The following is a 24,385-nucleotide window of genomic DNA, read 5'->3' as shown; positions in this document are numbered from 1 at the left end:
GGTCCATTCAGGAAAGCAGAGCTGCATCAAACTTTAACGTGGAGCTGCAGAAAAAAACAAAACAAAAGCCAAAATGTAATTGTTAATGCATGTCACCATGAGAAAAGCCTGCTGAGTTTTGCTTTAAAAACCTGTTTTAACATTAAAATCACACATTTTTGTCTCATGAAGTGAAAAAATTATTTGCAAAACAAACTTATTTGCGCTTGTCATAAATCTTTTCTTGCTATTCTAAGTTTTTGATTGCGACTCGACTGATGTTGTAGGCAGGACCCAAAATCGCAACAAAAGATTTGTGATGTGTGCAAAAAAAACGTTTATATAGTGGTCTCTGCACGGCCCTTTGTGCCCTTTTTGCAGAAGCAATACTGAAGAATGACTGCTATCATTAACAATACAGGGATGAAGCTTTTTAGTTATCTTGCTTTGCTAGCTAGCAAAGTCGTTAACTAGCAGCTAGCTAATAGCACAACAACAGCCTAATGTCTGTATAATAAAAATACTGAATTGATAGTTAAGAACAGTTTTTCCTCACCTGGCTGTCTCCTCCCACTCAGTGGTTCTTCAGAGAAAGGCAGACACAGAGGCCTGTCAGTGTCTGTTGTATTTCATTACCTCTCTGCTTAAACCGCGACTCCGTCCTGAAGCAGAAACGATACTTCAACGTTTTCTGTCATCTGACAAGTAGCAAGTCTACTCCACTTCATTCACCAAAAACGTTTTTTTTTTTAAATTCACCAAAAACTGTTCTGTAATCTGGAACGTTCACTACGTTGAGCTCCGCAGTTCTTCTGTTTCTAGATAGGCTCTAGAGTATAGGCTCCTCTAGAGCCTATCCAGCTCTAGAGAAGTTGGATAGGCTTAGGCTTAAATAGATTCTTGATTTTTTTTTGACGCAAGTCAAGGCATGACGTAGTGGTTTATGAGGTCTTTCTGCTTGCTTCATGTTGTCAGACAGGTTCTCTTTAAGCAATATCTTCATTCTGGCAGTAACGAGGCCTTGGTGTGGCTGGTGAAATTGAACTCATGTTGAAATATACTTTTCTAGAGTTAAATCAAAGGAGGACCATTACTTTGTGTGGTGATCCTGACCCATTGAATTGTGACGACACAGCAAATCTGTTCCATAACTGTATATTTAACACTTCATCTGACCTTTTCTGTCCTTCCAGTGGATGAAGACACAGAGGACAGCTACCGGTCAGGCTTCGAGTCGATGTCCACGAGTGGCGACCTCAGCCTAGGCGGCGGGCTGGTTGACGACAAACAGAAAGACGGTGCCCTGGGCGGGCCGAAGGAAACCAAGAGCGTGGACAAGGAGAAAGACAAGGACAAGAACAAACCAAAGAAGGGTGTGCTGAAAGGCCTGGGTGAGATGTTCAGGTAAGAACACCAGAGGGCCGAAGCTGTGCTCCCACACAACACCGACACCCTGACACGCCCCGTTCGCGTTGCCCTGAGCACCAATCGCTGTTTTGTTTAATTCCACTCAACACGTTCAGCAGTGGATCATACAGACCGAATACATTCTCTGGATGTTACCAACGCTAATCAGGGACCCTTTTCCTTGAACCCAATGAGATGCTGGAGTGATGGAGCGAGGGAGGCGGGGTGTTGGTTATCGACCTCAAGGGCCTTTGGCACTTTAGAGCCAGATTATTTTTAATAAGGGCAACATGTTTTATTCATAATCCCACGTGTGCAGGCCTTCTATCCACATCGCTCAGCATTGGTTAACCAGCAGACATTGTTCAGAGCCCGTGCGAGCGCTAATGGAGAGGGGCCCGAGCGTCGCTTGGGGAATTAAAGACCTTTGGAGATGTTAAAAATCGACTTTGAATCAGTTAGCACTGTTGCCTCTTCCTGACTCGAACAGCTTCTGTTTCAACATGAAGCTGCAGGATTCCAGCAAAAGCATATATTTTACTTCTTCTCTCTGAATCTTTTTGCTACAGTTATTCAACCACTGAGGATTCTTTATATGCAGAAAATCCAATAGCAGAATTTATTCCGAATCAAACCTAAAGTGACTCTCCTGGTTTCCACTATTGTCGTTCCCTTGTGAACTCTTGGAAATATCTGGCCAAATTAAATGACACATCTACAGTGTGGCCTTGTCTTTGCAATCATAAACATCAATGTATGTTTTTATAATTTTGAGAAGGTTTTTTAAAAACCTCATCATTATCAATCTGAGTTGTTTTTTTAAATTGGTGCATTTCTGTCAAGTTAATTTATTTTTATAATTCCAATTTGTGCAACTATACGGTCAGTGGATGCCATACTTCTCATATTTGTATTGTTTAAGATTATTTTAATCTGTCTAACATTTCCTACCCATTAAATTGCAATATGAAAAAATTTAATAAAAAAAGAAGATACTCTCACAAGGTGCCATACTTCAGAAGTTCTGTGATCATTGTCATTGTATTCCTGAAGTCTTTATATATAAATGTTTCCATACAAGCGAGATTAGAGCTTTTAAATAATGCACATTAAAAACATTTGCTTTCAGTCACAGACCGACTATCGACACAGAAGCATTCCCAGACTTGCACTCGACTAAAGCTCACATCCTGCAGGTATCAATTCAGTATTCCAGTTGCATGAAAAACTTCCGATGGAATTCCATTAATATTTCGGTTCTCTGCACATTTTAATACGGCATAAATTAACAGCGAAGGCACTCCCCACTGCTATCGCGCCGTAAGTTGTTTTCATGTGGATTACCTTAATAGGATTAGTTAGCATATCACTGGGAAAGGCACAGAACTCTAAACAAAAGACGACAAGTGTGTTTCCAGGTCACAACTGACGAACATGTGGGGGTGGGGACTTGTTCGTTTTGAATGATTTCAGTTTTGCACATTTCAGGTTTTTTTGTTTTGTTTTTTTTATGGTTGCTCAGTTGTCATTTCAGGGTTTGGCAACAATACACAAGTGACACACCAGGCAAAAGCACAAACACGCGGAGATGTTTTTTTGTTTTTTTTAGGAACTGCAGAACATTTGAATAGAGGTAGCAATTTGAGCCAGAGGTTTGACACTCTGACATGCAATCAGTGCTGTGGGCAAAGCTTAAATCTTTCTGAGTAGCTCTGTGCTGCTTGTGATTTTCCCTGTGCATGTGGGCCCGGTACATGCCCTCCTTGGCCTCATCATCGTTCTTCATTATCTTTGAGTGCCACAGTCACTTAAGAGTTGGCATGCTGCGGGCCGCTGTGACACTCCCCCTGCTCTGTGCGTTTAACGGCAGACCCCGCGCCTCCTGAATACAAAGAGGGAGACCTGCGGACCTACGACGTCGTGTCAAGGCCACTGTGTAAAAAATTTGGATATTTCTGGGTTTGAAAAGTTAAAAATTTGCTTTAAAAATCTAGGAAATTTTGAGATTAATCTCAGAAAATTTTCTAGAAAAATCTTAGAAATGTCTGAGTTCGTAAACTAAAAAAATAGAAAAAAATAAAATAAAATTTTCTTACATTTTTAAAGACGTATTTTTGACTTTAAAGTCAAGAATTTGCTTGGAAGAAATCAGACATTTTTCAAATTAATCTCAGAAATGTTCTAGAAGCTAACTAAAAAAATTCTAGAAAAAAATTGGAAATTTTAGAGTTTGATAAGTTGAACATTTTTGACTTTTGGAAATTTTTGACTTGAGTTTCAAGTTTGTTCTAAAAAAATTCCTAGATCAGTATCAACATTTTTTCTTGCAATTTTCATACTTTGAGTCATATTTCAGTAACACTTTATTTGAAGGGGTGTGCATAAGACTGACATGACACTGTCATAAACATGACATGGCATCTGTCATGAACATGAAAAAGTCTTTATGAACATTTATGACAGTTGTCATGAAGTGTTATTTGGTAAATAATGACACTTTTAGTGCAACGTCCATTAAAAATGCCAACTTTGGATTAAATGATAATTTACAAAATCATGCAAAGTTGGCATTTTTAATGTACTTTTAATGCAACTTTTACAGCAACTTTGCATTAAAAGTGTCATTATTTACCGAATAACACTTCAAGACAACTGTCATAAACATTCATAAAGACTTCTTCATGTTCATGACAAGTGTTATGTCATGTTTATGATGGTGTCGTGTCAGTCTTATGCACACCCCTTCAAATAAAGTGTTACCCATATTTCTTACTTATGGAAAATTTCTGAGATCAATCTAAAACTTTTGAGTTTTTTCAAAAACATTTCTGAGATTAATTCCCAAAAATTGAGATTTTTTTATGTCTTTTTTTGTGTTTCCTCCTATCTTCGATGACACCAATATGCCGCCGTAGTGAACCAGCCTGACTGAGCCTCAAAGTTTTGGCGTCGTCTCCCGACAACTTCTACTTCATGTCAATTTTCAGCTTAAATCCTATAAAACTCCTCACGCCATCTTAATGTCTTCTCTTCGTTTTTCTCCCATTCCTCCTGACAGTTTTAAAAACTTAACAATGGCAAAGAACTGAGGTGAAAATAAACGCGTCTCGCCGGGTGCAACAACAAAACACTAAGTGCTGTGAAATGCCTGGCGGTCAGGAGGGAGGATAGAGAATCAAAGTGTCATATCTGTCTGTTGTGTGTCTCGCTTTTAGCAATTCCACCGAAAGTTTTGTTTGATTTCGGGGAGGAGAAAGTTTCGCTGCTCATGACAAAGGCTCCGGCTGACAGGGGAAGGAAAACGCTCCTTGAAGGCTCGCGCTTCGCGGGCGGAATTCATAGCGGTGATTTTCACATTCGGGTGTCTCAGCGTTGCATCAAAACATCAAAAAGACATCCTGATTAGGTTAATCCTTTGTGCTGCTCGTCTGCGTGCTTTTCATCAGCACGAATTGGACAGCCCGCCGCGTCTCCCAGATGCATGCCTTCCACACGTTCTGCCTCTCAGGATTTTTAAGGAGTTTTGCAGCACGCTGCAGTTTGAGCTCATTTGCATGCAGGCCTTTTTGGACGGCCTGATGAACGTGTTGTGCACGTCCGCCTAATAGACAGGCTGATTGGGAGTGCATTAACGTTGGTGCCAGGAGAAAAGGAGGGCTGCCTAATTTATAGGAGTTCAGGGGAAGAAAAGGTGGAATGCAAAAAAAAAAAAGAAAGAGTTGAGTGCAAGAATGTATAAAGTTGTACAGAAAGAGAGCTGGAAGTCATGCTGGGCCTTTCTGGATTCTTATCTCTTCTCAATACATTACAGGTAATCAAAAAAATCATTTGGCTAGAGTTTATAAGCTGAAACCAGACCGAGGTACGTAGAACATAGTTATTAAGTTCAGTCAATGTGAACTTCCACTTTCTAGTTCTAGTGGATAACACGTGACCATTACCTTCCAGTCCGATCAGGATTGTTTCCATGTCCGCAGCTCAGCCCAGGGCCGCGTTGGCATGCTATCGCACAATGTTGGCTGTAGAACTCCCTTCAACGGGACTAATGAGGTGTTGTTTATCTGCTCTGCGACTGACTGACCTCTTCCATCAGAGCCCCAAACTCCATCACTTGGTGTGAAAGTGTGTCACGTCTATGAACATGCACCAAATAAAGGAAGCAAATGGGCTTGCGGAGCATCCACCCTGCAAAAAAACGCAAAACCTAACCGAATATTTTTGGTACAGTTTCTAATAAACATCTTGGTGTGCTTGAAATAAGACAAAACTAACTTACAAGTAACTTTTCAGCAGCATACGAGCTGGTTTTAAGGCAGTAATTCCTTGTTCTAGTTTCAATGGCGGATTATTTCACTAAAACGTGGGAAAAAATTTCTTGTTGTAAGTGAAATAATTTACATGTAATTTCAGCCAAGCTACAAAGCTAACGCTCCACTGCAAAAACATATAGTATTTGTTCAGACTAGTTTCTAGTGCAATATTGAAATAAAATACAAGTAGCTTTTCAACAAGATGTGAGCCTTGTTGAAAAGGCACCAATTCCTTAATATTGTTGAGAAAGTACTAGTTCCTCTGGTAGACTATTTCACTAATAACATGGTGAAAATGTCTTGAAATAATCTGCCAGTGGAACTAGAACTTTTTCTAATGATATTCAAGAATCATTGACTTAAAACAAGCTCCTATATCTTGCTGAAAAGTTACTTGTACATTTTTATTTCCAGTTCACAAACATTTGCACTAGAAACTAGACTGGAAAAAAAAGCATTTTATGTTTTTGCTGTGCAGCGTTAGCTTTGCAGCTTGGGTAAAATCATATATGCATGTACATAATTCACATCCTATATGTGTGATACTTATATATATTTATGAAGAATAGACTTGTATGCATTAATATGCATTCAAACATTTTGTCTTTAACTCTTTTCTTCTATTTTCACTTTGATACATCAGAACAGCAGTAGGGAGACAGGAAGGTGAAGCCAGGGAAAATGCAAAGAAGAGCTTGGAAGGGAAATGGTTTCCACAGAAAGGAGGTGGAGGTGGGGGGTGGAGGGAGAAAGGGAGCGTGTGCACTGGAGTGAACTGGGGCACCAGGGGAGAATGGAAACCAAGAATGAAAAGCAAAGGGAGACGGGGAAGGAGAGAGGGATGAGAGAAGAGGGGAGCCTTTTTTTACAGTCAAGCCATCACGCCACTGTCTGCCTGCCTGCAGGAAGGTTTGGGGGATCTGTGGAGGTTTTTGTACATCTTAATGCAGGATGTTGGGTGAGCGAGCTGCGAGGCGCATGTAGATCCGCGTGTCTGCTCGCGTGTAGTGCCCGTCTGCGTGTGTGGAAATGAAATAGATTGCTTTAATAGGCTCTGGCATCAACTTCAACCCTTTCTCCCCTGTGTATTCTCACTCACACAGACACACAAAGGCACACGGTTTTTTTTATTATTTTATTTTTACTACCCTCCCCACCAATCTGATAAGTGGCATGCCTCATGCGGAGCCATCAGCCGACACTGGAGCTTAGTGTGACAGTCGCGACCCCTCCCCCCCCCCCCTCTGTGTCAGCCCCCTCCTCCCCCACCAATGCGCAGCCCCACTCAAGGCTGCGCAGGGGGACACGGGAGGGCCGGGGCGTCACGCGGAAAGGAAGAGCGGCGAAAGCCGGAGAGGAAGGATGCTCTCTATCCTTCAGCCCCTATTATTCTTATGCGGTGAAGGAGCACGCCTGAAGTACCGGGGACTGGACCAGAGCAGGACTAAAGCGTGTGTGTGTGTGTTTTTCTGTGCATGCACTAGTGCTGCCTGGAATATGGATAACATATTACAAAAAAGCATGACCAGCTCGTCCGTGTATATCGCTGCAAAAACACAAAACCTCACCAAGGATTTCTGGTCTAGTTTCTAGTGCGGATATCTTCATACAGTTTAAATAAGGCAAAACTATCTTATAAGTAACTTTTCAACAAGATATAGGAGCTGGTTAAAAGTAAATATTGCCTTAATAATGATGAAAAAGTAAAAATATTATTACTTATAACGAGACATTTTTCACACAAAATCTTACCATCTACTGTATTTTTTGGTCTAATTTGTACTGCAAGATATGAGCCTCTTCCAAGTCCATAATTCTTGAATGTTGATTAAAATGTGCTGGTTCTGTTGTATATTTCATGTATAACAAGACCTTTTTCCACATTTTATAAGTAAGTACTTATAAGTAAATAAGTAAATTTTATAAGTAAAATAATCTGCCAGTGAAGCTAGTGGTTTTTAAAAATTAATATTAAGGAATTATTGATATAAAACAAGCTCCTATATCTTGTTGAAAGGTTACGTTTAAGTTAGTCTCATGTAATGTCAAGTGCACTGAGATATCTGCACTAGAAACTAGACCAAAAAAACCATAGGTAAGATTTTGTGTTTTTGCAGTGCAGAAAGTTCCTCCACGACTCTTCCCTGCTCATGTTGTTAAAAACCAATGATGAATAAGCTTGGTTCATCATTACTACACTGCAGTGACACACGTGTTGTTTTCCTGCACACACACACCCTCTCGGTTTAACACACAAGCCTCTCTGCTTTCTCTGCGACACGCGCTCGCATATTGTAATATTGTGCCACATTTGATTTGAAGACAGCAATTAGACGCCTCCACATGAGAGCCCTGACATCTGCTGAATGTAATCTGAGAGAAAATGATAATTGTTCTGCTTTTTTTTTTATTTTTATTTTTTTTCCCCGCCTCACTTATCACAATGTCTGGGCTGAAGTATTAAAGGCAAGCGTGAGGCGCAGCGTCAAGCTGCAGCCTCTGTGTAGCAATGAGTGTCATGTGGAGTTATCTGAACAATGGAGTAATTATGTAAGAAGTCATAAAATAAACACATTCTTAATGTGGATGGTGAAATGAGCGTAAACAGTAACTTGTATTTGGATAACATTAAGTAAAGTAAACTGAGGGAAATTAGTTTTGTTTTGAATATTTCTTGAACTTTTTCACTTTTTGTCTCAGTTTCAATGTAGACTTTTAAAGTTTGAACAAAACAAAGTAGTGAACTTAATGTTTGGTCAATTTTTCAAATAAACATCTAAGAAACGTGACATGCACTTGTGTTCACTACCAACTTCGTCATACAACAATAAAACAAAATTTAGTCCAATGAAACGCCTTCAGAAGCTAACAAAGTGGAACACTGCAAAAACATAAACTCTTACCAAGTATTTCACTTATAACATGGGGAAAAAAACTTTTATAAGTGAAATAATCTACCAGGGAAACTAGTATTTTATTTTCAATTAATATATATATATATTTTTTTTACTTTAAACAAGCTCATATATCTTGATGAAAAGTTACTTTTAATTTAGTTTTGGTTTATTTCAAGTGTACTAAGAAATGTAAACTAGAAACTAGATTTTGGGTTTTTTACAGTGAAGGTTTGTGGCACACCTTAAAACTTTTTTTGTCCGCTGCTAGACTGACCAGGCCGGACGAGAAAAGTATTAATTAGTGAAGCAGCTATGATGTCCACAGCTTGTCTGGAGGAGCTACGGAGAACGAATCTCAGGTTGGAGAATCGGTTGTCACGTTACTAAAACTGTTTCCATATATGTTTTTTAGAAATGTGATGGAAACGACATCTTTTGAAATAAATTCCTCAATTTCGCAAGAACGTTTTTACTCTCGCTTGAGATGTTTTTGGTTTTTGTGAAGAAGACTTGATGATCTAAAGGGGAGAAGGAAACACATTTGCCAAATAAATTCTGACATAGTGAACATTTACCTCATGACAGATCAGCTGTTTCCACTGTTGGTGTACAACAAGTACATCTTGCCCAATAAATACCAAAACATTCCTGAAAACCTCTTTCCATTTTTCTAATATGTGTGACCATTCTAGTTTGAAACTACAGCGTAGCCATCATCTTAGAAAAGTATGTTTTCCTGGTTGATTCGCTCCAAACCAGTAGATGGAAACACCCCTAATATATGCTTTTTTTTGGGTGTGTGTGACATTTCAAAAGTTCGCTCGAAATTCATGTGATTCATTTGGCACGTAGCTAGTGTTTATCTAAATACTCTACAAATCTAACGTTTACAGAAGAGAGGCAAGAAAAAAGCTACTGTAGAACCATAAGCTGGTCAGAGGATCTGTATACAGGACAATCCAGGAAGAACACCTGGTAGAGGGTGTGAACGACTCCAGACTGAGGCGTAGTTTCACCTTCCAGCAGGGCAATGTCACCAAGCGTTCAGTCAGAGCAGCAGTGCAAGAGTCTGGATAAAAGCATGCAGAATCAATGTGATTAAATGGGTCCTCAATGAAAACAAATGCTACATTTTTCCAATTCTTTATTAGTAAGAACTGTATTTTTGGTGTTCCCAAAGAGTGGCACATCACATTCACGAATGCCGTGTAAGTTATAAACTGGCCAAGAATGCGGCACGGGGGGGACCCAGTTAATAAAAATACATCCCCCCACTGAGAAGATTAGCCAGTTTAGTAACTAAACTCCAGAGTACGGCATATTAAAGCAAACACAAACGCCTTTGTCTGGTGTTAAATAATTGAATGTAACCATCAGATTGTTGCGGGGGTTCAGGACGGGGGGGGGAGGGGTGACGGCTAAGCGATTTAGACATGGGGTGAATCAAAGTGATGGGATTAAAAGGAGAGGTTGGATGGGAGGGGAGGGGTTTTGATTTAACCCACCGTAGAAAAATGAGAGACAGTTCTGTCCAGTTGGGACTTCTCTGCTTTTGGTCACTCAGTGCAAATATGATTGGGCAGCACTGGGCCTCCGTCAGACGGCTCTGGAGTAATTAGGTTTTGAATGCTGCATGCAGTGCTCCGAGATAGACCTAGAAGCACGGAGAGTAGGGGTGTGTGTGTGTGCGTGTGTGCGTGTGCGTGTGTGTGCGTGTGAGAACAGAGGTGGTACTGCGCGATGGAGTTAATTGAATCTGAAATCTTGTTGGCCTGAAATGAGATCCACTGACGTCTCTCACGCTGTGTCTCGTGCAGAGGGGCTGCAAACATGACTGAATTCATAAAGTGCCTTATTAAAGAGCTGAAATTAAGTGTAGCAGTGCAACTCTTTCATAGTCTACCAGGCCCATAACTGCTAATGATCCAACCCCAACGGAATGTCAACCCAAAGACAATCTCTTTCTTGTTTCGCTCCTCCCTTTGTTGTTCCGTTCCACTTGAGCTTCTATCACCTCTCCTTTCCTTCGCCGTGATTTTACACGGAGTGCATCCAGTGTTTCTTGACTTTCTCCTAATCTATTGGATATTTTCGTTTTTTTAGGCGACGAGACACTTTGATCTTATTTCCCACTTTGGGCTGGAATCTCTTTGATCAATGCGAGGAAGGCTGCTCAACCTGAAATCTCTCTGCGAGAATAGGCAGGCCGATCCAAAGTTATGAGAAAAGATTTTTAAAAAGCTGCACGCTGATCTGAGAAAGGAACGGTTACATTTTGTTTCTCTAAAACAGTGTGAGTAAACCATTAATATTCCCTGTAATAAAGCGTATTAAGCGTCTTCGAAGAGAAAAAAAAAAGCCCAATAAGCTGAATTAGAGATGCATAGCATGTTTGATATTGCGGAGACAAAGGTGAGAAATGCACAGGGGGAATCTATTTATTTTCTCCTATGCGCTATTCAAATGAAGTGGGCCGCCTGCTACAGTGGAAGTCATTACTAGTCCACTCACCAATCTCCTTGGCTCAGAATGTAATGAAACAGAGGCCTTTGGCTGAAATGACCTTTCCCATTGGTGGAGTTCCCTCATGTGCATAGACGCTAACATACACAGTAGATAGTTTGCGGGAGAGACAATCACCGGCAAGGCGAGGAGGAAGAACAAAAGCTCTGAAAATTGCTTTTGAATTGCAAAGATAATATCAATCAACGTTGAATTACATTTCTGATTCCCATCAAAGGCAACCAATTAAAGGCAGGAACCGGATTCCTCTTGCGCTGTCACCGCCTCAACATGTGTTCGGCATGTTAAGAGAAAATTTCTGCATTCTTGTTTTTTTTCCCCCCTCCTCAACAGTCTTCAAAGAGTATGTCGGGTGAATGTGGGATTCCTTTTCTTTTTCTTTTTCTTTTTTTTTGTTGGATCAGAATTTCATTCCTTCCTGTGTTTGTCATGAAGGAATCTTAATTGGTGCCTGGCTTCTATTCCACACAGTAACTCACGAGTCTGCTCTCGGTAAAGGTTGTAAGTTTGGGGAGAGAAGGTTTGAATGAATGGCTGAGATGGATAACATGGTCTGGGGCAGCAGATTATTATCAAGGCATGTTAAACAATGGGATAAACAATGGGAACACACTGGAAGGTCAAAAAAGTGTTGACAAAGTTCAAAACAGGGTTATGTTAAAAAACAACAACAGTCCCAAGTTGTTTCATCTACCTACAGGGAAAATGGGAAATGGCCTTTAGAAATGGCCTTCTAGTCCAGAAGCACTTAACACTACATTCAACCAAGTACTTTGCCACTATCAGTGGCAAAGTACTTGGTTGAATGAGAAGTACTTTGCCACTATCAGTGGCAAAGTACTTTTTTACTTTTCCAAAATACTTGGCAAAGTATCAAAGTACCACCATCTATGCTTTTGGCACCGATGGTGGCAAGGTACATAATTGTAGCCACATGTTCTTTGGAACAGTCTAACAGAAGCTCGACTGTCACCACCAACAGGTTAGGTGGGTGAAGTGTCTTGCCTAAGAACTCTACAACGAACATCCTAGAGTAGATTATTTTTCAAAAATGTCATGTTTGAAGTTTTATTTTGCTCGTTTGAGCGCAAAAATACCTCTTTGGACTGTAAAAGTTACAGAAACCTTGAACTGGACCTACAGTAGAAGAGCTGCAGATTAAGTATTATCAAGTGTTGGAATAGCCAAGTCAAAGAACAGACCTAATCCATATGAGAATTTGTGGTAAAACTTGACAGTTGTGGTTCAAAGACTCTAGATTTGAGCTGAAGCTCTTTTGCCTCTCTAATTTCCTCTGCTGATCTCTCTACCAGATCAGCAGACCTGGTAGAGAGAAATGCCCCAAAAGACTCCCAGCTGTAATTGCAGCTAAACGTGACTCAACAAAATATTGACTCAGGGGTCGCTGAATACTATCCAACATGTACAATCCCAGTAACATAGACAGGTTTGTGCTTATTATATCCGTAAATGTGAAAAAAGGTTCAAGGGGTAAAGATTCTCTAGCAAAGCACTGCCAACTTGCTACACCAATGGGATATGGACAGCTTAGAGGCATAGAGAAGAGTATTGTGCTACATGTTTTAATATTTATTTGTGGAATGATTTTGTAATCAGCAGATATACTTTTCGGATTTAGCCATTTCTTTCCAGTACTCTTACTCTTGTCATTTTGAAATTCTGAGTGCAGCTTTTTTAGCTCTTCTCAAAGGTGTTTTAAGATGACTAATTCAGATTTAGGAGGACTGTCCCGAGTTATTTATCTAACCCTGCCAATGTGGCTTGAGACAACTTGCAAAGAAGCTTCACTAACAGGCGGTCTTGCTTTTCCATCATCTACCATTGACGTCTGTCACATGAGAGCTGAATGCTTGTGGGCGAGGCATGTGTAGAAGTCTAGTGAGTTAGATAAATAACTCGGGACAGTCCTCCTAAATCCTCCTGCATCCTCTGGACTCCTGCTTTTGCTCATCCTCACTTTGTGCACCATCACAGTCACTCCACCTCCCCTCCTTTCTTTCCATATATCCTGACACAACCGCCCATCCCCTCCTGTTTCACCGCTGCCCTGGAGATTCATCACAGCATTGACAGAAAGACCTCTCCCGTCTTCCTCGGAATGCTTGGAGGGATGTATATCACGGCTCGGCAGTTCTGCTGTCTCCGATCTCCAATGGTCTCACATGCGATGCTTGGGCCGATGCTCGTTCATGCCTGTATTTCAGTCCGACTGTTATAAGACGAGACGACTGGCCTCCCCCCCATTTCTCACCACCCCTCCTTTAGGTTGAAAGTCAGGCATTTGAGCGGCACAAAGCATATTTGTCTCCAGACTCGTCAGCATTAAACTTTGTTTGCAAACAAGAAGCAACAGAAGAGAACCATCTTGGAAAATTATGTTAATCAACTTGTTGTTTTTATAACAAAAGTATTTTGTTTGATGCGAAAGCACATCTAATTGAATCTCCAAATCTTTCACATAAGATTCTCCACCTCTGAAACTGCATTTCCAATAACCACAATGTTGTGCAAGTTGAAATTACGAAAATAAATTTGCTTAATGGAAACTCGCCAATTTTGGAAAAACCACACGTTTGTTGGTAAAAGTTTTTGTGCTAGGATGAGGTGGTTTTTGGAAATATTAAAACAGATGTTATGCAAAACTACAATGGAAGTTTGACATTAGCAGAATGTAGAAAAAGTTTTTTCTCATATTTGTAATGAAAATGTGGCTTGAGACGACTTGCAAAGAAGCTTCTCTAACAGGCGGTCTTGCTTTTCCATCATCTACCATTGACGTCTGTCACCTGAGACCTGACTGCTTGTGGACGAGGCATGTGTAGAAGTCTAGCTGAGGACACAGACTGCAGTAGTGATCAAAATGGCCCATTAGGAATGCAGTGTGCTGTTCTCTATCTAGGTCACAGCCTGAGCCACCTACTCCAGGTTTTCCCTAGAGATCTCACCATGCTGCCCATCTCCACCCTATCTCCACCCCATCCCAGCACCCTGTGTGAAAGTGCATGATTGGGGCATTAGCTTACCACCGGGGTGTGTGTCTATCAGGGAATATGAGCTCGTGTGACTTTCTGTTTCCTGGACAGGCTGTGCCTAACAAGGACACTTGATAGCTGTTCATGTTTCACTGTTTATCTGTCTCTAATTAGACAGAAGCAAAGGATGACTGAAATAGTAATTCGCATAGAGTACCTAGCAAGAGTTTTAGTAGTCCTTGACCGGCTAAAAGTCACAAACAGATATGGGGTAAGATGATACAAGGTTTTTTTTATGTTTCTACTTATAAAAATAAAAAAAAATATGTGAAAAAACCCCACTTCCCCACCCAAACAAGATCTTTTTAGAACCGCCTTATGCTGATTTACATCTACAAGCAAAATAGCTTAAAATGAGAAATGCTTGTGAACAGCAATTTTACCACATGTTCTCCATTAAACCAGACATTTTCTAACAGGTTTTCATACAGGATAGCCTACAGGATGCTACATCTATATCCCTCCTTTTTACCTAGTCTACTTTACCCTCCTTGCTGACAAAAGCTCTCTGTCATAAAGGTAAAACTTGTGGCGTGAGCAACATACAGTTTTCCTGTAGACAGATTCTCCCACTTAAGTTGCAGGTCTTTATTGTTGCTTCTTGCCCAGCCTGTATGTTTAGATGAAAGGCCCTGTCTCAATCTGTAGGAATAATTTTACAAGTCGCTGTATAGAGATTAGGCTACACACAGGTGAACTCTCTTTTCTAGTTAGGTGACTTCTGGAGCAGTTTTATTTAGAAGTAGAAGTTAATTGTGATTGAATGCACACCGCTTTTTCACATTTTTATTTCTAAGTATCCTCTGTATGGTCCTGCACGTGAAACAATCCCTGGTAAACAGACCATTTGTTTTTCGTCCTATGCTATACCTCAAGGATTTCAAAATTGTCGACATCCATGTCTTTATAGAGGAATCCACCTCTGGAAAGTTCTACTTCTTCAACAAACTGTCTAACCTTTAATGGGTTCTTAACTGACTACATATTGTTTTCCTTCCGCTACTCAACTATTCAATACTTTCTGTTGATGCATTGCATAAAATCCCAATGTAATGCAGTTAAGTTTGTGCTTGTAATGCAACAAATTAAATAGAAATTCAGGGGGTGTGAATACTTTGTTGAGCCACTGTAATAATAAATCACACACACAAAGCTCACCTTGATGCCTGGGGTGTTAACAGAGAGCCTGAAGGTTTCGTAGTAGATTGCCCTTCAGAAACTCTTCCTCGCTGTACTCATATACTTCAACTAATGGATTTAGGAATGCATTCCGACTGTTTATTTGTGTAGTAATGAGAGGCTTTAATCAGGGTTGCCAGGGACTTGAAATGTTCCTCTGAGTGTCTACAAAAACAGCCCTTCCCTCAACGCGCACGTCCACACACACGCGCACACACACAATGCAGTGATTTATGGGAAACATTACAGGCAATCATGTCGGGCTGGGCCGTGTCCTTAGCATTGTTCAGCCTGTTTGAAATATGGAAGAACCATGGTGCCCCCCTCGATACACAGATTCATAAAGATACAAGCTAGTGCACAAAAAACACAGATACATGTTTGGCTTTAGTTTTCTTTAAGTATGAATAATTATAAGAGGACGAATGTGGTACTCTGTAGCTCCCAAATGCTCAACCGTATGTATTAGTTAGAAACTTTAGACAGTACTCTGCTGCAAACACACTAATAGACTCGCACTTCAGCTCAACAGTCTCTTTGATAGTGATAGTTGTTAGTTTAAAGGCAGAGAACATCCTCAGCTATTCGCTCTGATATAATTTCAGTGCCTCAGATGTTGCTGCGGTTCTGTTTATCTCGTTTCTGTCTGGTCTCTGTGGCTAGAAAAAAAAAAAAAACATTTCAGTATGAGCGGATTAACTGGGATGCACAAATTTGTTTTCAAAATACCCTCCTCGGCATATGTTTTCACAAAAATGACTAAAAAAAGAAACATATTGGACACCCGTCACCATGGGCCGCGGTGCCACACAATAAAAACCCCGCGGCTCGATGTGACGGAGCATTCTCCACACATATTTTGGTTCAGACCATTTCGTCTTTATCTCATTTTTCCTTTCGGGGGTGTTGGATGCGGGGATAAGAAATGCTTATGAAGCTCCGCTTGTCTTTGGCTTCCAACGTCTGCCGACGACCCGACCACCACTGGAACGTAGCTGTTGATCAGGCCATTGGACACGCTCGCAAGCATGAAATCAAAAAGCGGACAACTCAGAAAGATTACTTCTAAAAGAGGAGCTTGAAGATAGAAGGAAAGCACACAGAAACGGAGAACAGAAATGGCATGAAGCGCTGATAGACACAGCTGAGAAAAATTTCAAGGCAACAAACAATTTCGGAACAGTGCGCTGCAACGACCAGATCCATTTACCTGGCAGAAAATCTTCATTTCTATGTAAACAGGTTGGTAGCAGTGGGGATATTTGGGTAGAAATAGAGCATTTAAATACCACAATTTGACTTGACACACAATGCGCACCTGAGAGTAGTTTCTTTTTCAATATACTTTCCACGGTGAGAGACCGAATGCGATGTTTCTAAAACTGAGCAACATTTAGTATTACTGTTTCGTTCCTGCTTGTCTGGGAAACCTAAGAGGCATAGAAGTTTGTGGCAAGAATCGTTTTCCCTCCGATTCGCCCGGGTCGTCGCCCCCTTACTGGGACTCAGTCTGATGTCATAAATAAATGCATGTCATGCCGCCACGGTGAATAACACGCTGCTTTCCCACCCAGGACGAACCATTCTCAACCTCATCTTCCTTTCCCTCCCTTTGTTTTTACTCCACTTTAGAAGGACTTCACCCCCCAGAGCCGAAGCCAATCATAGAGTCCGGCCCACCACTTCTTTAGAAAGGATTTGGTTGAGTTTGCTCACACCCTTGGCCAAAACACGGGGCTGTCATGGTTGAAATCCCTAAAGTGCCAGACAGTGAATTCTTGTCTAGTCAAATGAGTGATTTCTTTCTTCTAAAAGGTCATTTTTTGTTATGCCAGCCACTGTAACTCATGCATTGAAGGATACATCTTGGCTTGAAGTTGATTTTCTTGTGATGTGTCAAATTCAAGTCTCTTGCGAGAAAGAAGTCTGGCAAAGCAGAAAAAGCTCGGACTAACCCTACAGCCTTTGGATAATCAATTCCTCGGGGAAGAAGACAATGGACTGCAGACTGGTACATTAAGGCAACCTTCTATTTTTCCTTGACGTTACCCTGCCAGGAAAGCGAATAGTTGCATGATGTTCAGGCCAAAGTAAAGATATGCTTTTTCTTTATTTTACTTCTTGTCTCTATTCGAGTATTTTTTATTCACTACAGTTGCTTCAACACACAGCAGTCAAAAGGTCAGACAAATCAATTAATTTTTCTAATAGGTTGTGGTGTAGTTCTGTATTCAGATTCCTACGGCATGACAACCTTAAAGGCAAATATTATGCATTTTACAGTATTAACACAGTTTTAACTCGAATGCAAAGCATAGAGACAACTCTACAGACCTCTGGAGATAAACTCCAATCATTCTGGTTACACCAGTACTCTTCTTGGCATCTTGTAATAAAATCTTGAAACTTTAGGAATAGTTTTTTTAGAAATTGAAATCCCCTTTCGACAATTAGGTCCAAGGTCTCACTGGTCTCAAACCGGATTTGCAAGAATCTGTAATCCGTGTACAACAATTTAGTTCTGTTTTAACTGGCCCATATGATGCTGATTTTATGTCTTTTATGTATGGTGATTTACTCAGACTGGGTTTTAAAGGATCTCTGTTCTGTGTAAAATTATCCAGTTCAGTTTTAAGATTATTTTTTATAGAAAAATTGCAATCCACTGGATTGATGGTGAACTATGGGGTAGAATTCAACTATTAAAATAAAAAAATACAGCAGTAATCAATTAATTTTAATTGATTGCTGCTGTAACCAATTAATTACAGCAGTAACCTATTACCCTGTACCTAGGATAATAGGTAAAGGAATGTGGGAGTACTGTGATGTGAGCAGGTCGATAGAGGCATATATTGCACATGTGGTTTAAGAGTTTATGCACCTGATGTAGATTTAAAGCAAAACTTAACATTACTCTCTCAATTCTTACTGCTTGTTCTGTCATCATAATTGTGACCAGAGCTGAAAATTCAATCAAAGGATTTTAAATCATAAAGTGGAGCTGGTCAAATGTAGGCCAGACTATTTCAAAAATGATTAAATTGATCTCTAGGATAGCGCTGAGAGGACGCTGGGTATGAAATTCCTAGAGATGTTAGCAGCTAACGGTTAGCATACGCTACCATTGTTGTGTTCTACAGAGGATCCAAGATGCTCCCAGATAAGCATTTAAGTGTCATAGGTTGGTGTTGTGACGCTTACAACTCACCATGGAAACAACTAAAGAAGCACTTATACTTTCACAAATAGACTTAAACATTGTCGAGCCAAAATTACTCACCATCAACATCTCATAAGCTGCGTTTCGATTAAAATTGCACAAATTGGAGATATGAAAATACATTTGTATAATGGAAAAATGGCAATTTAGAAAAAAACTATCTTTTTTAGGATTAGGTGGTTTTTTGGCTGTATCAAAATTTGGAAAATTTTCACATCGATTATCAATCATACGATCAACAATTGGATGTTGTTACTGGCAGAAACGACAAAGAAAACTTCATGAAGTTAGAGGATGTGGGCGTGGCATGTTTTTTTAACAACTTAACACATTATTTTAGTCACATTTCTTATTTATTGAAAACATGGTAATTGCAAAATGGTGTTTTTTTCAACACTAGCAGAATATCGACAAAGTTTTACATTTGTAATGGAAATATAGCTATAGTAGCCTCTTAAAGCCATAAGCTAACAGCAATTGAATTAGGTCTTATTCCAACTCTTTTAAAACTGACATTGTATTGACAAGCTGCTGCCCAACAGCAAAGCTGTTTAGAAGTATCGCTCTCTTCCCCCGCCCCCACCATTTTATTACATTGGACAGAAATGTAAGAAGTTATGAGTCTTTAGTTGTGTTTCTATGTGCCTATCTTAACTTTGTGATGTGCTCCAGTCTTCCATTAGCATACAGATAGCATCTCTTTGTTTTTCTCTTTGAGAAAATACAGTTTTAATGGGTCTTTACAGCAGATGAAATCTGAAGGTGGGCGCGTAGTTATTTATTTTCCTCTTGAGTGCCACCAGCACACTTTCAGGGGACGGGTGCTCAAACACCACATCAGACCTCCGCGGGGGGGCTTTGCCATGGGAGATATAGATTAAGTTTCAGGTTGGCCGAGCAGAAACCGTAATGATTCTCACTGTCTGCCCTTGAAATTACCTTCTCATCGCATACTCGGATTGATACACACAGTCGTTTTTTCCCCCCCTCCTTTCTAACTCACCTGTTTTTCAATCGCAAATTTGAATAATGGCAAATGCTTTAACACTCAGAGTGAGTGCATCATTTCAGGTTAAACCCCCGGTGGTCTTTTATATCCTTTCACACTCTGTCAAAGCATTTAGGCAGTAGAAACGCGATGCGTTTTCTGCTTTTGTTTCTCCCTAAACTCGGGCGAGTAACTTCTGAACTAGCCTCAAAAATTCCCCATAGAAGATGTCAAAACAGATTAGCTTCTCTTAAATCCACTCCCCAGATTAAATGATTGTACAAATCAAACTGGCTTTGAGGCTTTGCATAATTTATTTTTTTTCTCTCCCTCTTTAGAAATTCTGTCTTTGACTTTTTACTTCTCTGTTGTGTTTGAGCCTTGACAGACTATTAGTCCATAAATCAATGGAGATGATGTATGAGGCACCCGGTGCTGGGGGGGTATAAACCTTTCTGTTTTCTATGATATATGACCATGTATCGTGTTGGATAAATTACAGTTTCACTAACTCCCTTTCACGTTACAGCATTCAGTTCATCAGTAACATGCCAAGTGTTGATTAGCATTTAAAAACATTTTATTGGAAAAAAAACTAAACATAATTGATGTAATACTCAGGAAATTAAGATTGAGTATCTTGAATTGAACACGTTTGATCATAATTTGTCTTGTACAATGTGTTCAACACATACAGTGCCAAAGACGAGTTTACAAATGTACTCATGAATCGTATGTTGATTTTGGGCCATTAATATTCAGAAGTGTTTGGAGGGTTTTTTTTTTCATATGAAATGATCATACAATAACATCAATTATTAGTAAAAATGAGAATTGGGAACATGGCTTTTTATGAACCCACAGATTTTCAAAAAGATCCATACTGGCTCACATATAGATAAGATAGATAGCAGCTAATAATACTTTATTATTTCCTGAGGGATGGGGTTATTTTGAAAGCTTTTTCATGCTGGCTTGCTTTTTCTGTTCCAAAACCGGCCAAGCATGAACCCGCCAAGCGGCAGCGGCATTAGGTTCAAATTCAAAAATACTTTATTGATCCCAAAGACATATACAGCGCACCTGCTCCTGACTGTAACCAGCAGCTAGGGGAATGAAACCTGGACATATTTTGGTGATGTTCGTAAATACACTCCAAAACTGGGTTTGGAACCATTTAAAACAGCCAACATGAAGCTTGTGGAACGACCTGGACCTCATTGGTTTGTCTATACCAAATGATTTTTGTAATCAATAGATTATTTAATGTTTGTGGGGTGTTTTTTCTTCTGCTCTGTGTTAAAGTAGTATATAAGGCCCTGTGAATTCCATTTTATTTTTCACCCAAATTCCACTTAAATTTTTCTGAATTGTATTTTTTTTTCTGAATTGCATTTTACCATACTTATTACGCTTTATTATGGTTAGGGTATGGATTTTTGGTGAAAAAAGAATAATAAAAAACTGAATGTTTGGGTTTGTTTGACGAACCCAAACATTCTTAGTTTTCATGCTAAAAGCCATAAAATTGTGTTTTTAGCATGAAAGAAAATCTGCCTTTTAGAAGTGAAAAAATGCTTATATAGGTTCTGCATTTTATTGTGGATTCGATTTTGATTATTAAATTCCATGATTCATCTGCATTTTCCACAGCTCAGAAATTATAGGATCCTAATAATACCAGTTAAAGTGGCTGGAATAGAAACATTTGAAGCATTATTGTTGGCAGTAGCTACAGTTTCTGTATTGACACCGTTTTAAATCTTTCTGCATCCAGATGAAGTAATAATAAATGTTTCATAATCTGTAGGTAATATTTTGGATGCTTATGGTAGTCTGACAAAACTCAGACAACCAAAGTTAAAAGGCTCACCTTGTTGTCAGTGACGCAGCAGATTTCCTAAATTGCCTTTTCTCCCTCTTTCCTGGTCTCGTGCTTTGATCTGTTCCTCTTTCAGGACACAACAGATGTGGGAATAGCCTTTCATATGGAGCTGCTGCATGCCCAAGGTCTTGCTCAGCTTAATCCGTCAATATGTTTCGCAATAAAGACATCTCTCACTTTATTAATGTCAATCCAGACGAAAAAAGGGAAGGAAAAGTTGATTTAAAGTTTCTACTCCCGTAAGGTTTCATCGTGCTTTTAGAGGAAGAATGGCAATTATAAAAGAAAAGATAAAAGCAAAATTCCACCAGAAGGTTAATAAACATCATTCAAGCAAGGTATTTGTCGTCTTCTGTAAGCAGACATACGAGTATTCAATAAATTACTATATTTTTGATATTTTTTCAGCTTTATCACCAAGTAAAGCACATTATCCACATTATCACGCACAGACAGATTTTCCACTTCCAGTTAATGAAAAAGATGACATTTAAAATGAGACCATTACAAAAGACCAATAAAAAACACATTTTAAAATGTATCCTTAATGACCACTTTGTTTAATACCTGGTTAGAGGTTGCCAATTTAAAAAAAAAATATATATATTCTTACAAAATATCCTCATCTGAACACATATTCTAATTTACTGAACATGGCTGTGTTAGTCAGAGATTATTGTTTATGAAATAATCTGACATCTGAACGGACGATCTGTATCACAGGTGGCAACACGTTGCTTTTGCAAAGAAAGCGGCAAATGAGAAAACATTGGAATTCCAAATAGGTTTCTTCCAAACCCGTTTGCAAGTTCCATGTTGTTGTAATATAAAGAAGGACAAAAAAAGGAAAAACATTCATTAGGGAAGCAGCCTCCCTTTCCATGAATATATCTGCTTCCATCGCCTAAAAGTCAAATATTGTCTGATGTAATTTTTCAGCTTTCAGAGAAAGTTTTCAAACTGTCAAGAAAAGCTTTGCTGCGAGGAAGGTAAAAATAAACCTGGAGTGAAAAACCGCAGGGACTGGAGACTGCAGAGCTTAGTGCTTTCACGGTCTTAAAATTGAGCGGGACTACTCCCAAAAAAACCAAAACAAAACCCATGTGAAACATCATAATCAATGTCTGTACATAAAGTGCATTGAGGCACATTGTGGAACAAAAAGGCTCGATAAAACCCAGATTTGTCAGTTATTACATTTATTGGATTTCTTGCCACTTGTGGCCACCTGCTCTCATGTCTGCACCCTTTCCTGCTACTGCTTTGTCCTTAAAGTTCTCAAATACTTTTATGAAATGACCTCATTTCGACAGTCTGTGGGTTTCTCTGGCTGTGATGCTGCTCCCCGAACAAACGGCTAGCAGCAGCAAATCCTGTTTTACTTTTAATTATGAGATGCTGCCAGTGACATCCACAGTCTCTACCCAAGATTCGATCAAAACTTCCTTCTGATCAGGTAGACTGTGTGAAGCTAGCACAACTGAGAAGACAAACTGTAGTCAGTAGTGCATTTTCTATCAGATTTAAGTTGAAGTACTTATGAACATTATGCAAATGGAACTTTATCATGACGTGGTGATTCACAGACTCGAAAAGTGGATGGTATTGTCTAGAACTTTGCTAAATTAGCTTAAAACCTTGTCATTTCTTGATTAAAAATCTGAGTGAACAAAGATTACATTTGGGGTTCCTCAAAGCTCCCTTTTTGAGCCACTTTGACTCAATATTGGTACGATCCTCATACCTCAGATTGCGGATCAAAATATCAGTTTGTATACGTATGCTGATGACACACGCAATTATATTTATGTGTCATTATGAGACCACATAATGTTTCTGCATTTATTCTCCATTTTCTCCAGAATAATTTTAAGAAGTCAAACTTAAACAATGGATAGTTTTTGGTCTCAATTATGTGAGGTTAGAGGTCCACACCTAACTGGCAGATATCTAGGTCAAAACAGGATGCACAAAACTGGAACCTGGTTTTATTTAGTGTGGTGGTTTCTTGACTGATCTCTGCAGAAAGTCTACATACAGCCACATCTGATCTATAAAGCTTCTGCAACAACACCGAGCAGTACCAAGACAATGGATCATATCACCCTTGCTGTTTTTGCTGTGAAAGATTTGTTTTAAAAAGTTGCAATGGTTCTATAAGGTACAGAACGACAAAGGACCTAAATACGTCCGAGTCACTGCAGGTTTGACCCTCTTAGATCCTTGCAGGTCATCAGAGGGCAGGACGCATTTAGTTTCAACGCTCCTCAGCTCTCAAACCGATTCGTTGAAAACCTGAGACGCGTGGAGACTGGTGGGTCCTTTTCAAATTTAACGCACTGAAGAATTACCGTTTATTTCCCCTTCTACACAGCTAGCCCATAAACATCGAAGATGACTGTATCGGGTTATTTTCATTGGAGTGTTTGGTTAATTCTATAACCATGTCACATTGTCAACATTTCACTTAACAGCGAGTGCACTTACTGCTTGTGCGTTGTGTATTTTTAGCCTCATTCCTAGGCAAAATAATAATAATTATAATAGGTACATAGTGGTGAAATAAAGCTGCTTAGTGAATGTAGTGAACATTTAAATAATTCAGAACAGACTGGAGATGTGGTGAGATGAGACCCAGTTTGCACTAATTTGAGCTACCATGTTTGGATCAAGAGACATTTCACCAATAAACACCATTTGGGAGAAACGTTACACTTTACAGTAATTTGTCTGTTTGACCAGAGGAGTTTACTATCAAGGTCATGTAACATAAACTTCTTCCTTTACCCAGAAGTCTAAAGATGGGTTCTGGGTGGATCTTTAACTTTGATAATGCAAAACATAGCAATGCAACAAACAAGTCCAGGAACCTCATTGAGTGGCCTAACCAACATAGACCTCAGTCCTACAGTCAGTGTGTGGACTGAGCTGACACAAGTAG

At 39.6% G+C, this 24,385-nt stretch overlaps 1 protein-coding gene across 2 annotated transcripts in view; it reads left to right on the top strand.

The window, feature by feature from the left end:
- Positions 1 to 24,385, top strand: part of LOC103482325 (partitioning defective 3 homolog) — a 388,210-nt gene that overhangs the window by 250,450 nt on the left and 113,375 nt on the right. For both annotated transcript variants that reach the window (XM_081602034.1, XM_008438421.3), the window contains one exon: positions 1,173 to 1,383. In XM_081602034.1, coding sequence (XP_081458160.1) covers positions 1,173 to 1,383 — 211 coding nt within the window. The remainder of the gene's footprint in view (positions 1 to 1,172; positions 1,384 to 24,385) is intronic.

This window comes from Poecilia reticulata, chromosome 20 (assembly GCF_904066995.2).
Source record: "Poecilia reticulata chromosome 20, P_reticulata-male-v2, whole genome shotgun sequence".
Lineage (NCBI taxonomy): Eukaryota > Metazoa > Chordata > Actinopteri > Cyprinodontiformes > Poeciliidae > Poecilia > Poecilia reticulata.
Note: the sequence above shows the minus strand (reverse complement) of the source record. Positions and strands in the feature narration are given on the sequence as shown.